The sequence below is a fragment of the Choloepus didactylus genome, chromosome 7 (assembly GCF_015220235.1).
Source record: "Choloepus didactylus isolate mChoDid1 chromosome 7, mChoDid1.pri, whole genome shotgun sequence".
In the NCBI taxonomy this organism is placed as follows: Eukaryota; Metazoa; Chordata; class Mammalia; order Pilosa; family Megalonychidae; genus Choloepus; species Choloepus didactylus.
Genome location: NC_051313.1, coordinates 38993511 through 39016111, shown reverse-complemented (window position 1 = coordinate 39016111; position 22601 = coordinate 38993511). Strand labels below are relative to the sequence as shown.

Here is a 22601-nt window from a genome sequence, read left to right as displayed (position 1 = left end):
CTGGGGTAAGAGGCAAGGCATTATCGGGGTAACAAGTTTAGGTGTGCTTTGCAGACTGTTCTCTAAGAGGCACAAGTCTAGTTAAGGGATCTGAAATATCTAGGTAAAACTAGCTACAAGCACACTGCTGCTCTGTCCCTCTTCCCTTTGTCAACTGCAGATCCCTAACAATGTCACTCATAGCTGGATTTATTTTTACTTTATAAAACGTATGTATTTTAAATACTATTCTGAAATCAAGATGTCAGTTTTAAAGCTTATTTGACAGGGTCTGGAGGAATATCTCTGTGCTTCAGTTATGACGAAAATGGAGAGTACACGTAAAGATCAAGCCTACACAGCTAGAAGTCTTTACTAGTGTAAAATAGAGTTCTGGAAGAGAACTTTAGGTCATCAGGGAGTGTGCTGACGGCAGGTGATGTGCAGTATGTGAGACTAATGAGTGTATGGCCAATGCAATCGGAAAGGCTGTATCGAGTCCACAAACTATGTGGCCTGTTCCAAGCTGTCCTCATTGGCCAGGGACCTCACAGGATCACCTTCTCTCAGAATTTACCTCCTTAAATGGTCTCTGTTCACACTTGTTCTTAGAAAAAAAGAAAACTCTAATTCAGAGGAGTAGCTACCACACAAAGGTAAGAAAACCCTAATTCAGAGTAGTAGCCCCAATCTCCCAAAGATCCCCAGAAGTGGGAATTTATTATGTCTTAGCAGGACTTGAGACATTATGTTCAGAAACATTTGTTTGTCTCTTATTCCAAATTTACCACCTAATTTTCAGAAAGCTAACCCTTCCCCGCTCCCCTCCAGTATTTGGAAGTACATGTTCTGGCAAAGGAAGACCTATTTCCAGTGAATTAACACACAAGCTTTCTATGTTATAATAAGAAATATGCATTTACATTTTGAAAAGTTTTTGCTTTCCCTCTGGAAAGTCCTGGCCTCAAGGTTAATTAAATATCTAAATGAAATGAAAATGGACAGCAAAGATTTACTAGCACGTGCATTGTCTAAAAGGATGAGTGCTAAATTTTTCCTAGGCTATTTTGCTTTTTTTTTTTTTTTAAATCTTAAAGCTTTCTTAAAGGAATTGCAACATCATCCAGGATATAACGAGTTTAATTTACCTCATTAAAATTCAGAAAAGGATAGGGTAAGATGAACCAATTTAGGCTTATAAAACAGGTGAAGATAATTCCATTTATAGCAAGAAAAAAAACTGACATTTAATATTTTATTCAATTTTAATATGGTTTCCATTATTAACTTTTAAAACAAAATGATTTCCAGTTTAGAAAACAATGCACTGACCACATAATCTCCTTTTTCATTTTATACAGTTATACAAATATTCTAAATACACATTTTGTGTTCAAGATGATGGCAAATAAGATTAACTGTACAGTACATAAGGAAAGAAAATATTTTAAGCATATTTAGAAGCAATAGAAATGTCTATACAAAACAAGCAAAAATGGAATAAAATTTTTTATTTTTAAAGTATTGCAACAGGCCCACAGGTTTGTAACAAAAATGTCTTTGCACATTTCCTCACAATGCCCCATTAATAGCTAAAAGCAAGACAGCGGTTTTAGAAAATAATGTTTCAAAATGCTACACATGGTACTATTGTTTGCACAGTTTGATCAAAATAACAAATCTACTTTGAGTCAAGCAAAACCTAGAGGAAATATACCAAACAACTTGAAAATCATCTGTATAAAATTCATTGCACATTATTTTACTCAGTTGTTTGAAAAGTAAAAAAAGTATATTTACAAAATATTTTGCAGTTGAAATTATAAAGTGAATGGGTATCTCTAAGTAACACTTCTTGATACAGACCAAGGAAAACACGTTTTTTTCTTTCTTTAAGAGGTTCAGTGCTTCTTCCACAGGGAAGTAAACATGATCTACTCAAATGGATTTACAAGATGTTACACATACTGGAGCAAATTCAACACCTGCATTATAAAACAATGTTAAAAAGGTGAAAGAATGAGGGATTTGTACATTGTAAGAAGTGAGCTATTCAGAGATCAAGTACAATTTTAATTCAGTTAGCATAAAAGTCTCATATTCTTCAGATAATAGACAGACAATGAACATTCTTGACTTGATGAAAGTTGAAAAAGCACCATGCACAACAGTTTAGTGGTAAACACTGAAAAAATAGCACCTGGAATAATTCTGTGATATTGACAATTTAAAACTGGTCTAGTAATTGTCGGAGATATGGTGCCTTAGATAATGCTCTATTTACTCGAGAGAGTTTGAAAAGTACTGGGCAGTTCAGAGAAACACACGGGATATGTCGATCAAAGCAACCTGTACAGTTCTTGCATATCTGAAAGTACAAGAGAGAGAAATAAAACAACAGGAAAGTTTCTCTGTATATGTGTAAACAACACACTTTTATAATCTCTCTTTTCTGACCCCACCACAGATTACTGGCAGATATATGACATATAATACATTACAGAAAATTTCATATATTATCAACTCGTAGAAGCCTAACCCATCCTACACTGAAACTTTTCTAATGGATATTATTTCACAAAACATAAGAGTACAAAATTCTCTAAGGATTCATTTCACTCCTGAGATAAACTTTCATTTACAGTAGAAACCTATTATATTAAGATCTATGTAATAAGCTACCTAAGTACCAAAGAATGTTTCTTAAATAATTTATAAAGTTTTTTCCAAAGTACTTAATCTTTTTATGTGCCAATTAAAAAAAAACATTACCCATTAAAATTGTTTTTTTTTAATGCCAGTACAAAAAATCTAATGATGTGAATTTGAAAGTAGTAGTTGAGCAGTGGTTCTCAACCCTGGCTATACATGAAATTAAAAACATACTCATGCCTGAGACCCATCCCAGACCAATGACTCAATCTCTGGGTGTGAAGGCCTAAGAATCTGTACTTTTTAAGGCTCCCTGTAATTTTGATGAAATAAGATCTGATCTAAAGGAAAATAATAAATCACATGGCAATTATTACGAAGAGAAGAAGCATTAAAATGTCTTACACAATTATCAGGTTTTAAACAATAGTTCAGTGTCTGCACACAAGAGATTGTACAAGACTGTGTATATGGATATGTGTTAATTCATTTATTCATTATTTATTCTTTTATTCATTTAATCAATATTTATTGAAAGCCTACTATGTGTCAGGCACTGAGTGGCAAGTATATTAGAATTTTTATAATTATGTTACTCTTACGCTCATGTCCAAAGGTACTGTGTGTGCCTGAATATCAGTGGTGGTCACTGAGAATAGCAATGGCTGTAGATGCCTAAGTCATGCTTCTTGACTCCTAATCAAACAGCAATGGTAGTTATCTTCTGTACTCCTGGCAACTAATGATGTGTATTTATTAGAAGTCCTTTGATTTCATCTTTTATAAATTGCTGTATACTTAGGAGATTGTTATATCAATAGCTATATTTTAAAAGCCTGTTTCCCCACAGCACTAAGTTAAATTATGATTCATTCTATGTTTTTAGAAACCAGAAGGTCAAAATATTGTTTAAGCATATTGCTTCATCTGTCAGACACCAAATGATTCCTATCAATTGCCCTTAATTTTTAAGTCATTTCTACCTATTTTGAGGTTATGGAGAATTATTTGATTGGATTCAGTCAAGTAAATTTTTCAGCTTTTAGTATGCCTTGCAATTTTTTTATTACAATAAAAAGCCTTTTAAATCACTAAAAAAAAAAAAAAAAAAAGATTGCACAACACGAAAAACACAAATTTAAAAAGAGTATTAGTGAGGACCCAAAGAGTCAAGAAAATGGACTGGTTTTTCACTTGAAATAGTGTACCCAAGTGACGCAAAAAAAAAAAAAAAAAAAAAAAAAGGGAAACCATGCAAATACACACTAGATTATCTTTTCAGAGAGAAATCAAATATACTCTAGTGTATTCTCTGATATTCTATTTTAGAGATGTGTGACAGAACAATGAATTTTTGTTCTCTGCTCCAATACTTTCCAGTCAATTGAAGAGCACATTTTTCTGAGCACACTTACTGTATCTGATACTGTGATGGTGCTAGATGCATACTGTTTAGAAATATGTGCTTCAGCTGCTCTAGTCTGAGTATATGGTTCTACTATGAAGCTTTTTTTCTACTTAGATTCTGCCAAGAGACTCAAATCTATTCCCAAATATAGAATTTTCTGTATTATACCCTATGCACTGTAGCTATGTTCAGGTGCCAGTACAAACTGATAAATATTTAAGCATTCTCTGTGCTTGCCTGATAAATAAACCAGGATGGAATTACTTGCCTTGCTAAATTTAACTCAATGTTTAGTTTCAAGATCCTTTACTGGTAATTTAAACCCTGAGCATTATAGCTGGATTCAGGCTTATATTTGAAACTTTAAAGGCCACAACCTGAACATCTACTTTTTATCTCATAAGGAAGCAGACATTGCAAAAAATATGATTTAATATTTAATTCTTTTTGCTTTCCTTCAGCTTATTTATTTCAAAAATTTTCAGTTAGATGCTTAATTTGTTTCTATTTTTTTCATGTTTGTTATTAAAAGTTTTAAGGTGATAAATTTTTCTCTGAGCTCTGGGGTCTTTTCTAGGATATGATCTGTAGGGTTTTCATCTTGTTCAACGAGTGCTAAAATTTCCAAATAGGAAGATCATTTTGTTTTCTCATTCTGTTAATTACAATTTTATAGTACTGTATTGCTAAAATGTAATATTTCTACCTTTTGAAATTTATTGAAGCTTTCTTAACAGACTAAAATATGGCCAATTTTTAAACAAAAAAACGGACACTTGGAAAGAAGGTGTATTCTTTAGTATTAGGTCACAAAATTTGATATATAGTCATAGGTCTATTATTATCTTATTTCCTGACCACTTGATTGGTCTTGGCCTGAGACATATGTATTAAAATACACTGTTATTTGTATGTTTCTGTTTCTCATTACAGCTCCTGTAATTTCTGCTTTATGAAAATTTCTACTGGACAATTTAGTGAATGGGAGGTATACATTTTAATTCTCTTTTAAAAAAACTAAAAAATATCTCTTGGAGGATGATAAACCATCTTTGTTTGTAAATATCACTTCTTTTACACCACCTATTTCTAAGAAATAATGCCTACTACTGAAAGGGGATTCTCGTTAACCTGACGGCACCACCTAGTGCTGTCCTGGTGGCTGAGGGCAGAAGCCAGGAAGGTCAAGGAACAGACCATGCGCAGCCTCCAACTGGGTGGGCCCTGGAGGTACTGCTCACGTTTGCTCCTTGTACCAGAAGCCAACAAGGGAATTTTCTATGAGATTTGGTTGCTGCCATCATAGCAGCATCTCATGAAATAAATAGAAACTGGGAGCACCAGTGACTTCAGTGGCTGTACTGACTAGAACCACAAAACTAGGACAAAAGGGCTGCAAATCAGTTGGTAATAATTCCAGTGATGTACTGCTTACTTAATTGTGCATCAGGCAGGAATTCATTTGTTCATTCACCAAATACAGAACACCACAACAGCCTCGGCAGTGAGAGGGGACAGGGCCTCTGCCCGTCAGGGCTCGCTTGCTGCTGGTGGGGAAGACATGCACACATCATCACAGAGGCAGCTAGGACAGGCAGCCTGCTGCAGCACAGGCTCCATTCGGTCTAGTGGTTTTAGTTGATTCCTCTCAGATGACTGGTGGGGGTAAAGGAAAGTGTTCCATGTGAGGGAACAGGGTATTTCTTTAACCTTAGAGGTGGCAGAGAGTAAGGTACATTCATGGCCATTGAAGAAGTTCAGTATAGAATCTATGGAGGGTTTAGTGTGCCAGGGAGAAGGGAAAGAAATGGTGATAGCAAGGTAGAGATAGGGGCCAGAACGGAAAAAGCCTTGTAAACCATGCTAACGAGCTGAAATTTTCTCTGAGAGGGAGTAATAGAACCAGATTTATCCTTTTAAAAGAGCATTCTAGCTAGTGTTGAGAATAGATAGGATGAGAGCAAAACTGGAGATCGGGAGACAGGTTAGGAGGCTATTACAGGAGTTTAGACAAGAGATAATGGGGATCTGGACTAGGATGATTAATAGAAGGGAAGGTTAAAAGTGAACATTTTAAAGAGCTATTTAGGAGATTGGATGGGGAGAGGAAAGAGCCAACTTATTTCAACAAGCTGGGACACTGTGGTTGCATCAGAATTATTGTACCTTTTAGATCCCACCCATCCTTAATGAATCTGATTAATGTATTCAGGATAGCTGGTTCTACACTCTATTGTTAAGGATTTTCTGCAGCGGCTAAAATTATGCAGAAGAAATAGCTGTGGGCAGCTAAGTTTACCTACTAAGAAGCTGTGGATTTATACTCTGTCTTGGTTCAAAAGCTTGTTCACCATTGTATAAGAGAATTTAGAATGCTAGCACTAGATGGGACCTTAGAAAGAATACCTAGTCAATTTATTCATTTTATACTTGACAAAACTGAAGCCAAAGGACTTGCCCAATTTTATGAAGTCTAGACAAAAATCCTGATGCCTTTACTATTAGCTTGATTCACTTTCCACTAAATCATTTTGCCTCTCAATTATATGGTTGGTTTTTAAAATGTTTTGATAACTTTATGTATTGTTCTTCTAAAACCAAACCAAATGCCAAAACTGTCCTTCTGTAGCCTCTAAATTAAAAATGTAAAATATGATGATATATGATAAAATCATTCTGTCAAGAAATACACTTCCTTGTTTCTTAAACAATGTACTATGCTATGATAATTTTTCTTTAGATTTCATCTTCCAATGTACTTCAAGAGGTTTCTGTTTTTCTGCTAGAATTCCTGCATTTGAAAAACCATCTCTGCATTTTGTTTATATCTCAGCTCTGCCACTTATTTGCTGTGTAACATGGGTAAATTACTTAACCTCTCTATGTCAGTTTACTCATCTGCCTAGAACAGTTTCTAGCATATAGTAAGACTCAACAACGTAACTATTAATGTCTATCGGGACTCAGAGATACAAACTTTCAGTTTACAAGCAATTTTCTAGTAAAAGCAGATTTTTGTAAGAATGCTAAGTGTAGACAAAAGTAAGGGATTTTTTCTTTTCTTTTTTAAAATACTATTATATAAAAAACTGGATGAATGAACATTCTAGTTCTAGGTTTTCCTAAACCCAATACAGTATTCCATGAAAACAAAAAAAAAACCCACAATAAATTATAAAACAAATTAAGCCATTTTAAATACTTCAGTTATGGAATTTTTGAGATTTTAAGAAGCTTATCAGTGTAGAACCCTCACTCCACTTTTTTCATACTACACCTCAAGACTTTATTGTAATTCCCTGAAGAATTCTAGTGAACAAGGTCATACCTTTACAAGTTGCTCCTGTTTACGTTCTAACTCTCGAATTTCTTGGTTGAGGATGACTGCAACCTGCTGAGGTTGGCTCCGACATTTACTACAGATGCCATGCTGAGTCAGGTCATCACATACAGGACAGTGTAAGGTAGTGAAATATTGTGAAATGGTGCTTTTCCGCCCTTCAGTTTCTTTTCGAGAGGCGCTGGTGGTTTTCTGGATCTATAAAAACATCAATTCAGAAATAAGTTTGACCCAGCTTCACAGAAGAGCTGCAATTCTCATGCTAATTAGTTTACTACACATTATTTCATTTATTCATTCATTCAACAAATACTGAGTACCTACTATGTGTCAGATAATGTTCTAGACACTGGGCTATGAAATGAACAAAGTCCTTACTCTCATGGAACTTATATCTTAATATCTTCAGATATATTGGGTTTTGGGGTATATTTTGGGGGAAAAAAAGGTCTCCTGCCACTCCATATTTTGGTTGAAATATATAGCTGTATAAGACCACACAAGGCAGAGGTTAATGGAAGAAACTCAGGTTGAGAGTGGATACTGTTTAAGGGTATACAAGTTGGGCCATGGAAACAGGGCAAATGGAAGGTTAAAAACCTATACAACTTACAGATTATTTGTTAGGCAGCAGGATGCAAAATTCAAACAATTAAATACATGTCACCTAAGAACACATCATTTGAAGTTAATACTGGTTTCATAGACTTATCTTCTGGTATTTTTTTAATACTGAAATAACATCATACTATTATTATTACAATCCTTGGCATATTCTCCTGGTGTCTTATAAATCGCTTTGTATAAAAGTTATTATTTCAGTCTCTTATAAATGCCACTGATTTAACATTCTTGCTGGTCATGAACTGAAAGACAGTAATTTAAAAAACCTGAGCTGCTTGGTTTAGAACCAGGATATGGCATTACAGATGCCAGCCAGCACAAATTCTCTGAAGCACTGCGTCAACCTGTTTTCTAGCTTACTCTCTTCCTTTAGGTCATACTGCTTACTGAGGAAGCACTTAACTATCAACTTTTCTTTATCAGTTTGCCTGAATTACCATCTGTCTTTCATAGCGTGAGATAACAGCAAATGACTGAGCAGATCTAAAATGGCATCAGTAGGTAAAAACTCCTACTTTCATAGAAACATGTATCCTAGGTTATTTCAGAATCAAATACTGATCCTTCAAGCTTCTAGTGAGTAAACTAAGTAAGAAGAATTCAAACGAACTATGCCTTCTTTGCTAAGATTCCACATTGCATGTTTTACTTTAGAACAATGCTATTTTAAAATTATTTCTTTACTTTGGTTTTTTCAGGACTATGTCTAGTAGATAGCATAATTTCTAAAATGCCAATTTTGAAGGAAGTTTTGCTCTCCATTTATTTTCCATGAGCTGGTTTATTCTGAGTTATTTTGTGGTTAAGTGTTTACCACTGAAATAGTGTGGGATTTATTTTAATATTTCTATAATGCAGCCAACCTGAAAGAAGCTGAGAAGGTGTTTGTCAAAAACATAAAAGTTTCTCTTTTAAAAACCAGGAGAGCATGGTGTCTTTGCCAGTGTAGGTTAACAGCATCTGCTTTGCTTCTCACAGCATGTAACTAAAATCTTTAGTTTACTGAAAATTTAAGTAAAATCCCTCTGTTGTATAGCACAGGTACTACTTAGCAAGCTTACCCTTGGTAATTCATGATACCAGTTGAAGACATCAATACCAATAAGTGAGAAAATTCTTGCCAGGGGTGGAAGGATTTGCTTGGTGATATAGTAAGTGGCATTCAGTCTCAGAGTTGGGTCCTGCAGGACTTCTACTGGGCGCCTCACTAGCTGAATAAGTGGCACGCCGGGGGTACCATAAATGATGACGTATGGCACTCGCTCCCCAACTCGAGGCTCTGAGCGCCGGTCATAAGTAAGCATTTTCCTATTTAAATCCAAAATAAAATACAGAAAGACTATCACGGAAGGCATCTTTCCAGCAAATTAAATGCAAATTAAACAGTAATGAAACCTTGGGAAATCTACCAGGGGTACCTTCAAGTTAAGAGTATAACTGCTTTGAGAACTACATACGTTTCACTTAGTTGGCACCAGCTGGATAAGCTTTAAGAGTCGAAACTTACTCTGTAAATCACTGCTACTTAGAACATATTATATGAGTTGGCAGCTAGCAACTAGCTTCAGATGGTTTTTCATTCCCTAACGGTAAGAACTATTATAAATTAAAGATAAAAAGTAAGAGATAATTGAGCTGGATAGATTATCCAGTTCCAGAATATCATCATCTAAGTGCTTTTTGGTGCACCAATATTATGGCCTACCTAGCAATTTTCATGTGGGAAAAAAACAAATGACTCAAGTTCTGTATCAGAGCACAATTTTATAGTATTTAGTTTCCTAAGGGAAGTCTAGAAGAGGAGTTGTTTCTTCCTCTTCAGAGCTTTCAAAGTATAGGGGAGCAACCATTTACTTTCCAGGAGGCTTGGTGAAGAAACTATTGTGTCTGTGGATGAGGTGTCTTTTCACTTAGGCTGACCCTGTGTAGAACTCAAGGACCATACCTGTTAGGTTTGAGTGTTGTGATACTGTGCACATCATTACCTTGTAAGTTCAAGGGCTGGCACACAAGCTCCAGGTTTATAAGAGGAACTTCCTCTGTATTCCTTGGCAAAGATAAAATCTTGCATGCTGGCCTTTCCTTCCAGAAGCTTCATACATTGTCGCTGAACATACTGTTTAATTAGACTTATATCTCTTGTTTCAAATAGCAGCTTTAGAGAACACTCAAGTATCTTTAAAAAAAAAAAAAAAAAAAAAAAAAAGCACATAAAGACAAAATATCCCCTAATATATACATTTTATCATTGGTTATACTTTCAATTATTTAACTACTGGGTAATTTGCTGATCTACCTAAATAATCTGTTATTTACAATCATTGAATAATAAAAATTTTTAGAAATTGGAAAATGTTTTAAAACTTCTTGATATTTCAAAAAATATATCATGTAGCTTGAGGAAAATCGCATTGGAATGACATGCAGATGGAATATTTGCTATGTGATAAACAACGTGAAACATTTAAGCTTTTCTTAAATAGTCAAAACACTATAGATAGATGGCCAGACATGATTTTATACCCTGTTTTTAAATTTACCCTGCTATAGATTCAGGTGGACAGAGAGAATTTAAATATCACCAAGCAGCTAAAAGTCAGTCTTTTGCCTTTTTTTAGTGTTGATAAATATAAGACTTATCAACACAGAGTTTTCTGTGTTGGAAATTTTCTATGATGAACTGACTAATACGCAGTGGATTAATGTACTGGATTAAATTTAATATAGTTCCAGGTGAAAGTTCTGTACCTTATTCTGAATAATGTAATCTACACAAATTTATGTGTTAAGTATGTTAATTTAGCTCAGGTACAATTTTGCTCTTCCAGAAACTGGTATTAAGTAATATCTCAATTTAACATACTAAAAACAATAATCAGCCCGTTAGGTTTTTAATATTCTTATAACTCAGTGTATAGAATGCTATTTCCATTTATCACTTATTTCTGGTTTGCTATGGAAGGAGTCTGAGCCTGAAGAAAGAAAAAAATTAAACAATTATGGTTAAAATTACTATGGATTGAGGAATCTGTCCTAATCTGTATTTGATAACCAAATAAACCATTTTTCGGTTAATCTGTAGTAGATTATGTTACTTAAAGAAGTTCCCCGTTGCTAGTTTTTCTTCTTTATCCTGGATCCCAAGCTTGTGAGTGTTGTCATAGGACAAATTTCTCCAGGTGATAGGCATGAAACTTTTATGCAGTTCATGTGTGCTTCTTAGCAATTTTGAAAAAAGGTATGGGGAGAAGTCAGAAACTAAGAACTAAAATCAAATAAATTGTTTCATCAGAAATAAAATTCTCAAGAATCACTGAGCCTTTACCTAGTTGTGTGCTTAAGGATACTTACATTTTCTTCAGATTTTTTAGCCACTTATTTCTTAAATATGAAGATAAGTTAGATAAAACTTACCTTAGAAACAGCAGGGCAGGAATCTCTTCTGACCGTTTCTATTCCTTTTGCATCAAATACAGGATCTTTTTGATCCAGTGTTTCATACATGTAACCCACATACCTCTTTTTTGTTTGTAAGACACAGGGCAAATACACCTGTAGTGAAATTAACAAAATGCCTTCTCAATAACCAATTTTCCCCCACCATTAATATTTTATTTCTATGTCTCTCCTTTAATCAAATGTCAAATATAAAAAATTCTAAATATGGGTTAGGGACCAACACATTTATGATACAATACCTGGCAGTGAAAGTACACAGAATGAGTTGTCTTTACTTCCTAACTCCTCACTCACTTCTTTTCTTGCAATTTTGCTCCTACCTCAAATGGCATTGCTTTCTCAAAAATCAGCAGTCATCTCTTTTAAAGCAAATTTAAAATATTACTTTAACACATATTTATGTACAAAACTTAAAAGTAGTATATACAAGAGTATATAGTGAAAATTCTCTGTCCCCCAGCCTCTACTTTCTGCTTCATAGAAGTGTCTGCTATCAGTGGTTTCCTATGTTTCCTTCCAGATATATACATGCAAATACAAATAATCACACACCTTTCTTCTCCCCACAATAGTAGCTTACCATATACACTATTCTACACTTCGCTTATTTCATTTAATAATTTGTTTGGAGAGCACTCCATTCTAGTACAGAGAGCACATTTTGTTTTATAGCTACATGTCCTCTGTGTGGGGTCATAATAATTTATGTAACTAGTTCAACAACCAGAATACACATGGCTTTCCAAGGTCACCTGGAACATTCATCAAGAGACCAAATGCTGGAACAACAATAACAATTCAATATATTTAAAAGCAATGAATTCATACGGAGTTATGTTCTTTGACCACAATAGAATTAAATTAGAAGTAGTAATAAAACAATTCTGGAATACCTCAAATATTTGGAAATTAGACAACACATTTCTATATAACCAATGGGTCACTGTCATTCAAATAAGTGAACAATAATGAAAACCCAAGATATCAAAACTTGTGGCATCCAGTGTTTAGAGGGCAATTTATAGTTTAAATATTTATATTTAAAAATATTGGTTTAAAATCAGTAATTCAAACTTCCAATTAAGAAGATAGGAAAAGAAAAGCAAAACCCAGAGTAAGTAGAAGGAAGGAAATTATAAAGAGTGGAAATCAATGAAATGGTTCTTCAACAAATTCAATAAACTGATAAATCTCTAGCTAGATTGATCAAGAAAAGAGATAAAAACACAAATTATAAATATCAAAATTGACAGGCAGGGGAGACTGACTTCTGGCATGACAGCATGAGAAGCTCTGCTGACCTGTCCCCCACTCCCTCAGGAATTGGAGAAAATTAGAAAAAAAACAAGCACTTAGAGCCTCTGAAAATGCTCCTAAGAACAAACAGCAAGTCAAGAAACATCTATTCAAGAACATCTACAGAAATCTGGTAAGAAAGTTGGGAGTGTGTGGTATTTGAATCAAGGGAGGCCTTCCGTCTCTCCTCCCAGCTACTTCACTCCAATCTGCTGCAGCCAGACATGGATCTCTCTACATCCAGCACCCAAATGGAGGAGGGCAGACAATGACTGCAACATCTCCCATCCCGCACGGTCTTCCAACAATGTGACTCTGATGTTCTTCCCATTAAGAGATGGTTCTATGATTCTTCCCCTTAAATTCTGATAGGCTTGTGAAGCTGTGTGTGACTTTTTTGAGGCTGAATCATAAAAAGCAAAACAGCTTTTATCTGTTTCTCTATGGGATGTTCTTTCCTAGAACCCAGCCATCATGCTGTGAGGAAGCCCAAGCAGCCCCAGGGAAAGGCTGGGTGGAGATGTTCAGCCGACAGCCTTGGCTGGTGTCCCAAACAGTAGCTTCCATCAGCCCTTGACATGAGAGTAGCAAACTTCAGATGATTTTAGTCCTTAGCTGTTAGTTGGGTCATCCCTAGCCTTTAAGAATTCTCCTAGCTGAGGATCCAGACATTGTGTAGCAGAAAAATGCCACCTCTGTGTGCCCTTTGTGAATTTCTGACTCATACATAATCTGTGGGCATAATAAAATGATGGTTGTTTTATACCACTAAGTTTGGACTAGTCTGTTATATGGCAATAGTAACTGGAACAATCCATTCATTTCCTTATATCAAGACATTATTTTAAAAATTGTGAAAATTATATGAAATGAAAACATTTAAAATTTAATACATTTAAAGTCCTATATACTGTTACTGATTCTGAATATGTATTGAACAAGTAAAAAATCTCTAGAAGGTATCTGAATTTTATACATGATTATTAGTATTACTTTTTTCTTACCTTTTCAAATTTCAATTTCACTGGTTTAGGATTGGTAGCAGTGACAGCTTCTGCAATTTCCTGACCAATCTTAAAAGACTGTTCTTTAGTGGCTCCTTTCAGTAGCACAAACATACTAAGGGGATTAAAAATAGAGTAAGGTAATTGGGAAGTCACTATAACAAGGTATTCAATCAAGAGTAACTTTCCTGGCTAATACTCTGTTTAACACCAAAGAAAATCTTTTTCTCCTTACTCTTCTTTATTAAGTTGCTTCCTATCTAAGCTTTCAAGTTTTTTCATACTTCTCTTGCATACTTGTGGAACTTCTTGCTCCAGACCTTTAAGACATTCAATATTTCTAGTTTAGTTATACACAGACCAGCTTAGATGTCATAGCTGACATGATAGTCTTGAATCAGCCCTAGACATTTCAGGCTTTATATGTCACACAGTTAAGTTAATCATAAAGGAAAATGTGATTATAAAGAAACGGGAAATTTACTTGCAATATGGAGGAGAATTTCCATCCAGAACTACCAGCTTAAAACACACATATATTTTATAAGACATGATCACTGAAGAACAGAAAATACAAAAAGGAACAAAGTAGAAAATAGCTATTTGTAATCCTACCATCTAGAAAAAACCCACTATAAACATTTTGTATATATATGTAAATGTTTTCTCATTTGAGGTCACAGATCTTACTGTTTGGTAACTTTCTCGTTGTATGTAGTGGTAACTGCAAACATTCTCCCATATTAGTTCTTCTACATTACTTTGACAGTTGTATAGTATTTCAATGTATGGATATATTATAATTTAACCAAATCTCTATTATTGAAAATTTAGGTTGTTTAATCTTTTTGCTAATATTTTATATATAATAATTGTATATATATGAATATATATAATAATTGTATCATTAGGATAAATTCCTAGAAGTGAAATCTCTAGGCAGAGGGTATGAATATTTTAAGGTATTTTGAAAGATACAGTCAAACTGACTTCCAGAAAGATATTTCTAATGTATACTCCCACCAGCAGTATATTGCAGGTCAAGAGGAAAGGATTTCTAATACTGACAAAAAATAACAAGAGAAAAGGGATAGTTTCTCAAAATTAACTGGTAAAACAAAAGTACTGGCATCTTTCCTCTAATATAAACCAGTTAATTTTATATCAGGATTTTACATATCATTTATACCACAATCTGAGCACCAACAGAAATAATGGCTAAAACATATAATATTTAAGTAAGAGAGATTATAAAGTTCATCTTCACTCATAATTTTAGTGGAAAGATTAAATAGTAGAAATGGACAATACATTTAAAAATAACTAAGATACTTGTTTCCATTCGTGGAGTAAAATAAATCAAATTCATATTTCTTAACGTTTTTATATTGGACTTTAAATCCCATTTGGATGGTTTCTTTGGAAAAGCTCCTTCCATGCTAATACTAGAGACAGTACTTGACTTAAAGCTTGATATGAGAAGTTTAAAAAAAAAAGAATATGAGTATTTATTTACTTTTACTCAAGGTTTTAAAAATAAAAATTGTCTCAATTTGAATTAATTTTAATAAATAGGACTTGATTAATTATACCTTCAAATTAGGCTATACTCTGAACCACCTGAAACTTTTTATAGTATTTTCTTTTTTAGGCCCACCTAATGCTCATTATAACAATACAGCCTACTGTTTCAATAGATAAAATTTCCTTTTGAAAATTATTTTTAAATCAACTTTTCTGAGGTATAATTTGCATATAATAAAATGAACACATTTCAAGTATATACATAGTTTCATGAATTTCAACAAATGTATACATTCATATAACCATCACCATAATTAAGGTATAGAAAATTTTCAGCACCCCAAAAGTACCCTTCTATCCTTTTGCAATAATTCTCTATTCTTGTTCCCAGGCAACTACTGAGTAGCATTCTGTTACTAGAGATTAGTTTTGTTTTTTCAAGAATTTTACATAAATGGAACCATACAGTATGCTTCTTGTATATCTGGCTGCTTTAAGAACTTGGCATATTTTTGAGATTTATCCGTGTTGTGGGATTGTCAGTAATTGGCTCCTTTTTATTGCCAAGTAGTATTCTATTGTAGGTATATAATATGATTCTTTATCCATTCATCCACTGATAGACATTTGGATTGTTTCTAGTTTTGGGTTATTAAGAATATAGCTGCAATGAAGATTCATATTTAAGTCTTTGAGTAGAAATATGCTTTCATTTCTCTTGGATAAAGGAGTGAAATTATTGATTCATATACTAAGGGTAACATGTAACTGTCAAACTTTTTTTCTGAAAGATTTTTATGCTTAAAATGTTTTGCTGCAATGATGAATGCAAACATTTCAAAATTAAAGTGCACATACACACATTTCTCTCAAGTTCTATAAACAGGAAAACTAAATCATGGTAACAGGAATCAGATAAGTGGTTGCCTGTGAAGAGGGTAGTGAGGGTGAAGAAATGACTGTAAAGGGATATGAGAGGACTCTCTGGGGTGATAGAAATGTTCCATATTATGACTGGGATGGTAGTTGGTTGCAAAAGTTTATGCAGTTGTCAAATTCCTTGAACTAAATACTGTGTACTTGTTTGTTAAAAATTATACCTCAGTAAAGTTGATAAAAATTAAGTATATACACACTTTACATCTTAAAAGCTATTATTGTAGGTATATATTTGAGATTGTACCCAGTACTGTTAGTGGGTTTGTTTGTGTCCATCTACGCTGTTTTGACCAGTTTGATTTGTAGCTAAGCTTCAAGAAAGCTGGCCAGGATTAACAGAAGATTTTGGTCACTTAACAGAATCGAGGTAACTAGCCTACAAAGAGAAAAACTGTTTTAAAATGAGTTTCTATTTGTCACTGGTGCGTTTAATCTAGCTAAAATTAAAATTTAATTTAATTAACTAAAATTTAATGAATCAAATTCATCTTTGGGTTGAGAAATCCAAGTTTACATTTAGAGGAGTAATTTTCATTTGGGGAGATGGTGGGGTATATTAGAATCACCCAGGAGGCTTTTCCCAACTATATTCAGGTGAATTTCCCAAGAGATTATGATCCTAGCTCCCCACAGCAACTCTGCTGCCCTGGAGGTATATGTCTTGTCAAATGTCCCTCCATATCCTGCCTGAGAATCACTACTGTAGAGAGTGTCAATTACTGATATGAATAAGTCATATCCAATAGCATTGGATAAATATGATTGAGAACCGCTATTTTATAAAATAATAGTTTGAACCACTATAATACAGTGTGTTTATTTATTTCACTTTCTAAATGGACCATAAAGCATGACTAATGACACTGCAAATGAATTTTCTTGATTGGAAACATAAAATACTTGTGAAATCTGATGTAGCTAGAAAGCACCAAGTAGAAATCAAGACATTGAGTACCATTTCTGGTTCCATCACTGACTAGTTGAGTGAACTTACACAAGTTTCTTAGCCTAGAGGAATCTGCTATGAAGAAAATCCTGAGGCACATTCTTCTAAGGCCTCCTATGGTCTTCCCCAAAACATGAAGACTACTGTCTAAGTAATATCTAAGTCTTCTTCCAGCTCTGAAATTCTGCTAGTCTGTGTTTTTTTTTGTTGTTGTTGCTGTTTGTTTTTGTATCTACATAACAGGCAAAACAATCCAGATGGATTCTTAAAGATCAGAGAACAGACTAAACAACGTAAGTACAATTAGAATCATGCTGACTTCTGATCCTGTGTATGGTCAGCAAATGACATGAACAGACCTTGAATTAAAATCAACAATTTAAATGTTTAACTTTCTCCTCTTCCCTAAATATTCTGCTAAGAAATACTAACAAGGTGCAAAATTACCTTTAAGTAACTTTTATTTTGCTAAGACTACCCAGCAGAAGTGGTTTTACGAACAGTGAAATACCCAAAAGCCAAAGTGAAGAGTGGTTTTTGTAAAAAGGAACAGTAGAGCATGTGGACAACTGGTGCTTACATAATCTGACATTATCCCCATGTGCTGGTAAAGAAACAGCTACTATAGAGGCAAGGTCTCATTCAGTGTTAATATGATTATGCTGATTGTACATACAATGAAGAACTGGAGAAGATTAAATGCTGTTCAAAGATCACTTAGAAGTTATTTTTATGATTAGAAGCATTATCTCTGATTGCTTCATTTGAGCACAAAGTGATCAGAAATCTTGGCATGATCACACTGTGATTTTAAGCCCTCAACATGAAAAATTTCAGACTCAAAGAAATTTACATATCTATTATTTCAGAAGAATTTTAATAAACCATGTAACTAAGATACTACATAAATACTGAGCCTTGAAAAATATCAAATCAAGCAATCAAGCTGAGGTTTTTAATTCAGGGTTCATGGATGATGTGCTTCAGAAAGTCTGTAAGCCCTATGGAATCAAATGGAAAACTTTGTATTTGCCTGTGTACACTTTTCTGAGAAAGACGTCAATAGATTTTGGGGCCTGATGAAGTTAACCACTCACAGCTTTGGCAACTGTCCTTCAAAAACGGTTTAATTATTTTAAGATATATATTTTAAATTTAGAGAGCTGCAGCTATATAATAGGAATTAGTCACATTAAAGAATTTTCTTTAAACAGCCCAGACTCCTGTGTATATAGTTTTGGTTATAGATCATTTCCTATGTGGTCGAGAAATTCCTGAAGGGATGCCAGGGGATTCTTCATAGTCTGTGGCTCAAGAACTTACCCTTTTTAAAAAATCTCTTAAGACCACATCTGATAAATCAGGACCCATGCTGACTCTGATCCTGAGATCATAAGGACTGAAAGAATTTAGGAAGAACTTTAATTTTGGAAGGATCACACTTAAGCCATTTCAAACATTGGAATGAAGATCTGAGAGATGTAAAACAAAAATCCATTACCTGTCAGTATCACCATATACAACCCTAGCACCCCATTTCTTGGTATCATTCACCAATTTAATAGCTCGTTCCAAGGTCTCTCTGGCTTTGTGAACAATACTGTCACCAACCTGTTGGTACAAACAAATTGAAAATAATTGCTTAACACAGTTCAGTTTGAGTCAATAGACTTCAACACATAACAATTAAATTTAATTATTAATATTTCAAAAAAAAATAAAACAAAATAATACAGCAAAGAAAACAAAATAAACCATCAAATGTCAACATTCTTTGCACAAATACCTAAGAAGAAAATGAGAAGGATGAAGAATTTAAAAGAATGAACCATTCAATGCAGACTTGCCTGTGAATGTATCAGTAAGCACAATGCACTGCAGTTTATACAAGTATATGGCTACATTTGATCCAGAAAATTACTTTTTGTTTGTGTATTGCTTTCAAAATTTTTCTATTGGGTGTTTATGATAATTTCTTTGAATATAATTAAAGATAATTATTGAACTTAAATCACAGTGATTATTTATACATGACTATTGGATAACACTAAGTCCACAGAAAATGTATAATTATATGACAGAAAGTATATTACAAGTGTTATATTATATTACAAATATTAAATCAAATAGGTAGTTTTATGTCCACCAAGGGTTCCTGCATTGGTCATTGGTGAGTTTTATCATGGCATAAACTGACTAAATAAAAAGGTAATGGGCCCTGACAAATATGATAAGCATGCCGATTAGATTTTACAGTTAAGTAAATTAAGGAGACTATGTGTATACCATTACTGTTTGACTTGTTAAATTCTTTAGAGTTAAGAGGTGGGGAAGATCATCATTTAGCATAAATGGAGCATTCCTTTTGTAATTTCGAAGCAAGAACTAAGCATTTTTTATTTTGTGTTAAGAAGAAATAAGAGTTATAATGATCTTTCCCCCTTTACTGTAAAATTTAAATTACTGAGCTAAATGTAGCATTAAATAGATTCGAAAGTTTTTTTTTAAGTTGCTTTACAAAAGGAATATTAAGTATATGGACAAAGGAATAAATAATAAAACTGGTAGCAGAAACTTAATTTGGGTTTTAAGACCACAAATTCTATTGAGGTCTTAAGTGCATAATTTTATCTAACTGAAATTCAAATTGGAATAAAATCTGTCACTTGTTGCCACTTTCAAACAAGGTAAACTTTTAGATAAGTGAGGGCAAATAATTAGATGGGTGGGTATGTAGTGTCAGTAGAATCAGATATGCTTTTGAGATACACACATAAAATCAAATATGAATGTACATGCACATGCTGATCTTAAATGTCTGCCAAATGCTGCTTACTCTGACCCATTTAAATTATACCTGGAAGAGTCAGAATCTTGCAGTAATACACCACATCAATAAATCAAAGGGGAAAAACCACATGATCATCTCGATTGATGCAGAAAAGGCATTTGACAAAATTCAACATCCTTTCTTGAATGAAACACTTCAATGAATAGGAATAGAAGTAAACTTCTTCAACATTTTAAAGGGAATATCTGAAAACCTCATAGCTAACATAATACTCAATGCGGAAGGACTGAAAGCTTTCCCTCTAGTATCAGGAACAAGACAAGGATGCCCGCTGTCACCACTGTTATTCAACATTGTGCTGGAAGTTCTAGCTAGAGCAATTAGGCAAGAAAAAGACATAAAAAACATCCAAATTGGAAAGAAAGTAGTAAAACATTCACTGTTTGCAGATGACATGATCCTGTATGCAGAAAATCCTGGAAAAATCTACAGCAAAGCTACTACAGCTAATAAAGGAGTACAGCAAAGTGGCAGGATACAAGATCAACACACAAAAAAACAGTAGTGTTTTTATAACCTAGTAAGCAGCAATCTGAGAAGGAAATCAAGAAAAAAATACCATTTACAATAGCAACCAAAAGAATCAAATATTTAGGAATTTAACGAAGGACGTAAAAGACCTATACCCAGGAAACTACAAAAAATTGCTAGAAGAAATCAAATTTGACCTAAATAAATGGAAGGACATACCATGTTGATGGATTGGAAGACTAAATATAGTTAAGATGTCAATTCTACACAAATTGACTTATAGATTCAATGCAATACCAATTAAAATCCCAACGACTTACTTTGCAGAAATAGAAAAATAACCAAATTTATTTGTAACATATTTTAATGTAACTTTGACTTACATACCATGTAATCATCCAATGTATACAACCAATGGCTCACAGTATCATCATTGGGAAGGTAGGTAGCATGATCCTGGGCCTTGCACGGCCACTCACTCTGTGGTGTCACTGGGCTGGTGCTGCTGGTGGGAGGTGCTCTCTGCCAATGAGGCATTTGACACACCGTTTCCCCTTGTAGCCACAGGTCCCTTTGGCTACATAATCCTTGATCCCTTGAAGCTTGTGTGGGGCTGTCTACTGAATATAAATGCTGTCAGTGGCCTCATTGGGATGGAAATGCTGCAACACCGTGATGAAATTGCCTTAAGTATAGGCCAGCATGCTGGCCCTTGCGTCAGTGTACTGGGGCTGGGAACCATAGTATGTGAAAATGTGGCCTCTTGGGCACTGTTGTCAGGCGCCAACCAGCACACTGCTTTCTTGTGAATCCCTCACTATATGATCTAGTTACCTTGGTCTGTAATGAGTTTTCTCACTAGCTGCTTCCCATAAGCCTTTGATTCTTGAGTGAACTTGTCTATAGCACTGCAACCTTGGTCACAGTCCTCTGGAAGCCAGACTTCTTTATGGCTGTCAAAGCCGATGAGAGCTTTGCTGACTCTCAGATGGATAAGGAGGCCCACCTCTAGAAGGAAAGCCAGGAGAGTTGTTAGGGCCCAGCCTTGTTCCTCAAAGTACTTCCCAAACCAAGTAAGGATCACAGGGTAGATGTCTCTGAAGTTCCACTCTGTTTCTTTGGCAAAACCAGTTGGGTCGTCTTCGAGTACAGACACTTTGATAGAAACTTGGGTCAGCTGGTGGGTGGGATACCCAAATCTCTCAAAGGAGAGTAGGGCCTCACCTTGGCCTCAGAAACTGACTGCTGGGTAACATGGTTTCATGATTAGGTCTTTGATGTTTATAGTCCAGTGTTCCACAGAACACCATGACCATGCTCCATACAAGCCTTCTGGATGTCGCCTAGGAGAGAGGCTGCTGTAGGTTTTCAGCTGTTGTGCTTTTTGGCAATGATGCTGGCCACGTGGTTAACCCAAAGGCTCTTTTGGCTAAAGTTAGCTTTCCCAGAGCATTGCAGGTCACATGGATTCTTGTGTGGGTTTCCTGCATCTGGTAGGTGTGCCTGTCCTGTAGGACAAACTGGTCAACACTGAGCTGTTTGTTTTGGCTACCAAGGAGCCAGATAGTGATTGGTTTGTTTTGTGTGACCTCTTCAATGGCTTCTCAGACACTGCTCTTGTATATGTGGCCCTGCCTACTCTGGAGGAAATGGAGATCTATGGGCCAGGTGTGGCTATTGTGGATGAAGAGCTTAATATCCACACCATGAGACTGGTATTTGCCACTGATGTAGATGTCTGCACTGGCACTGTCTTTCAGGATGATCACCTGCCTAAGGATCTTTTCAAGCACAGCCACATTGTCTACTATGGTGCCTGTGTTGTGGACAATCTCTTCTTATTCCTAGATTTTATGTCACCTGGTGGGCGTGAAGCCCTGTCCCCTTAGGGCACTGTGATGGTTAGGTTCGTAGGACAAGTTAGCCAGGTGATGGTACCCAGGTGTCTGGTCAAGCAAACACTGGCCTAACTGTTACTGCAAGGACAATGGTTTATTAAATCAGTCAATTGGCTGCAGCTGTGACTGATTACATCAACAAAGGGTGTGTCTTCTACAACAAGAGAAGGCAATCAGCTGAATTTAATCCAATCAGTTGAAGACTTTTAA

The 22601-nt window shown here is 34.8% G+C and overlaps 1 protein-coding gene across 12 annotated transcripts in view; it reads right to left on the bottom strand.

Moving 5' to 3' along the window:
- Positions 1–1475: 1475 nt before the first annotated feature.
- The window catches only part of REV3L (REV3 like, DNA directed polymerase zeta catalytic subunit), a 229754-nt gene continuing 208628 nt past the window's right edge, over positions 1476–22601 (bottom strand). For 11 of the 12 annotated variants that reach the window (XM_037843748.1, XM_037843746.1, XM_037843749.1 and 8 more), the window contains 7 exons: positions 18673–18782; positions 13763–13877; positions 11418–11555; positions 9989–10179; positions 9065–9311; positions 7368–7577; positions 2207–2347 (listed from right to left, as the gene is read on the bottom strand). In XM_037843748.1, coding sequence (XP_037699676.1) covers positions 2207–2347; positions 7368–7577; positions 9065–9311; positions 9989–10179; positions 11418–11555; positions 13763–13877; positions 18673–18782 — 1152 coding nt within the window. Of the gene's footprint in view, positions 2348–7367; positions 7578–9064; positions 9312–9988; positions 10180–11417; positions 11556–13762; positions 13878–18672; positions 18783–22601 lie in introns of all 12 variants that reach the window. The other variant, XM_037843747.1, reaches the window with a different exon arrangement.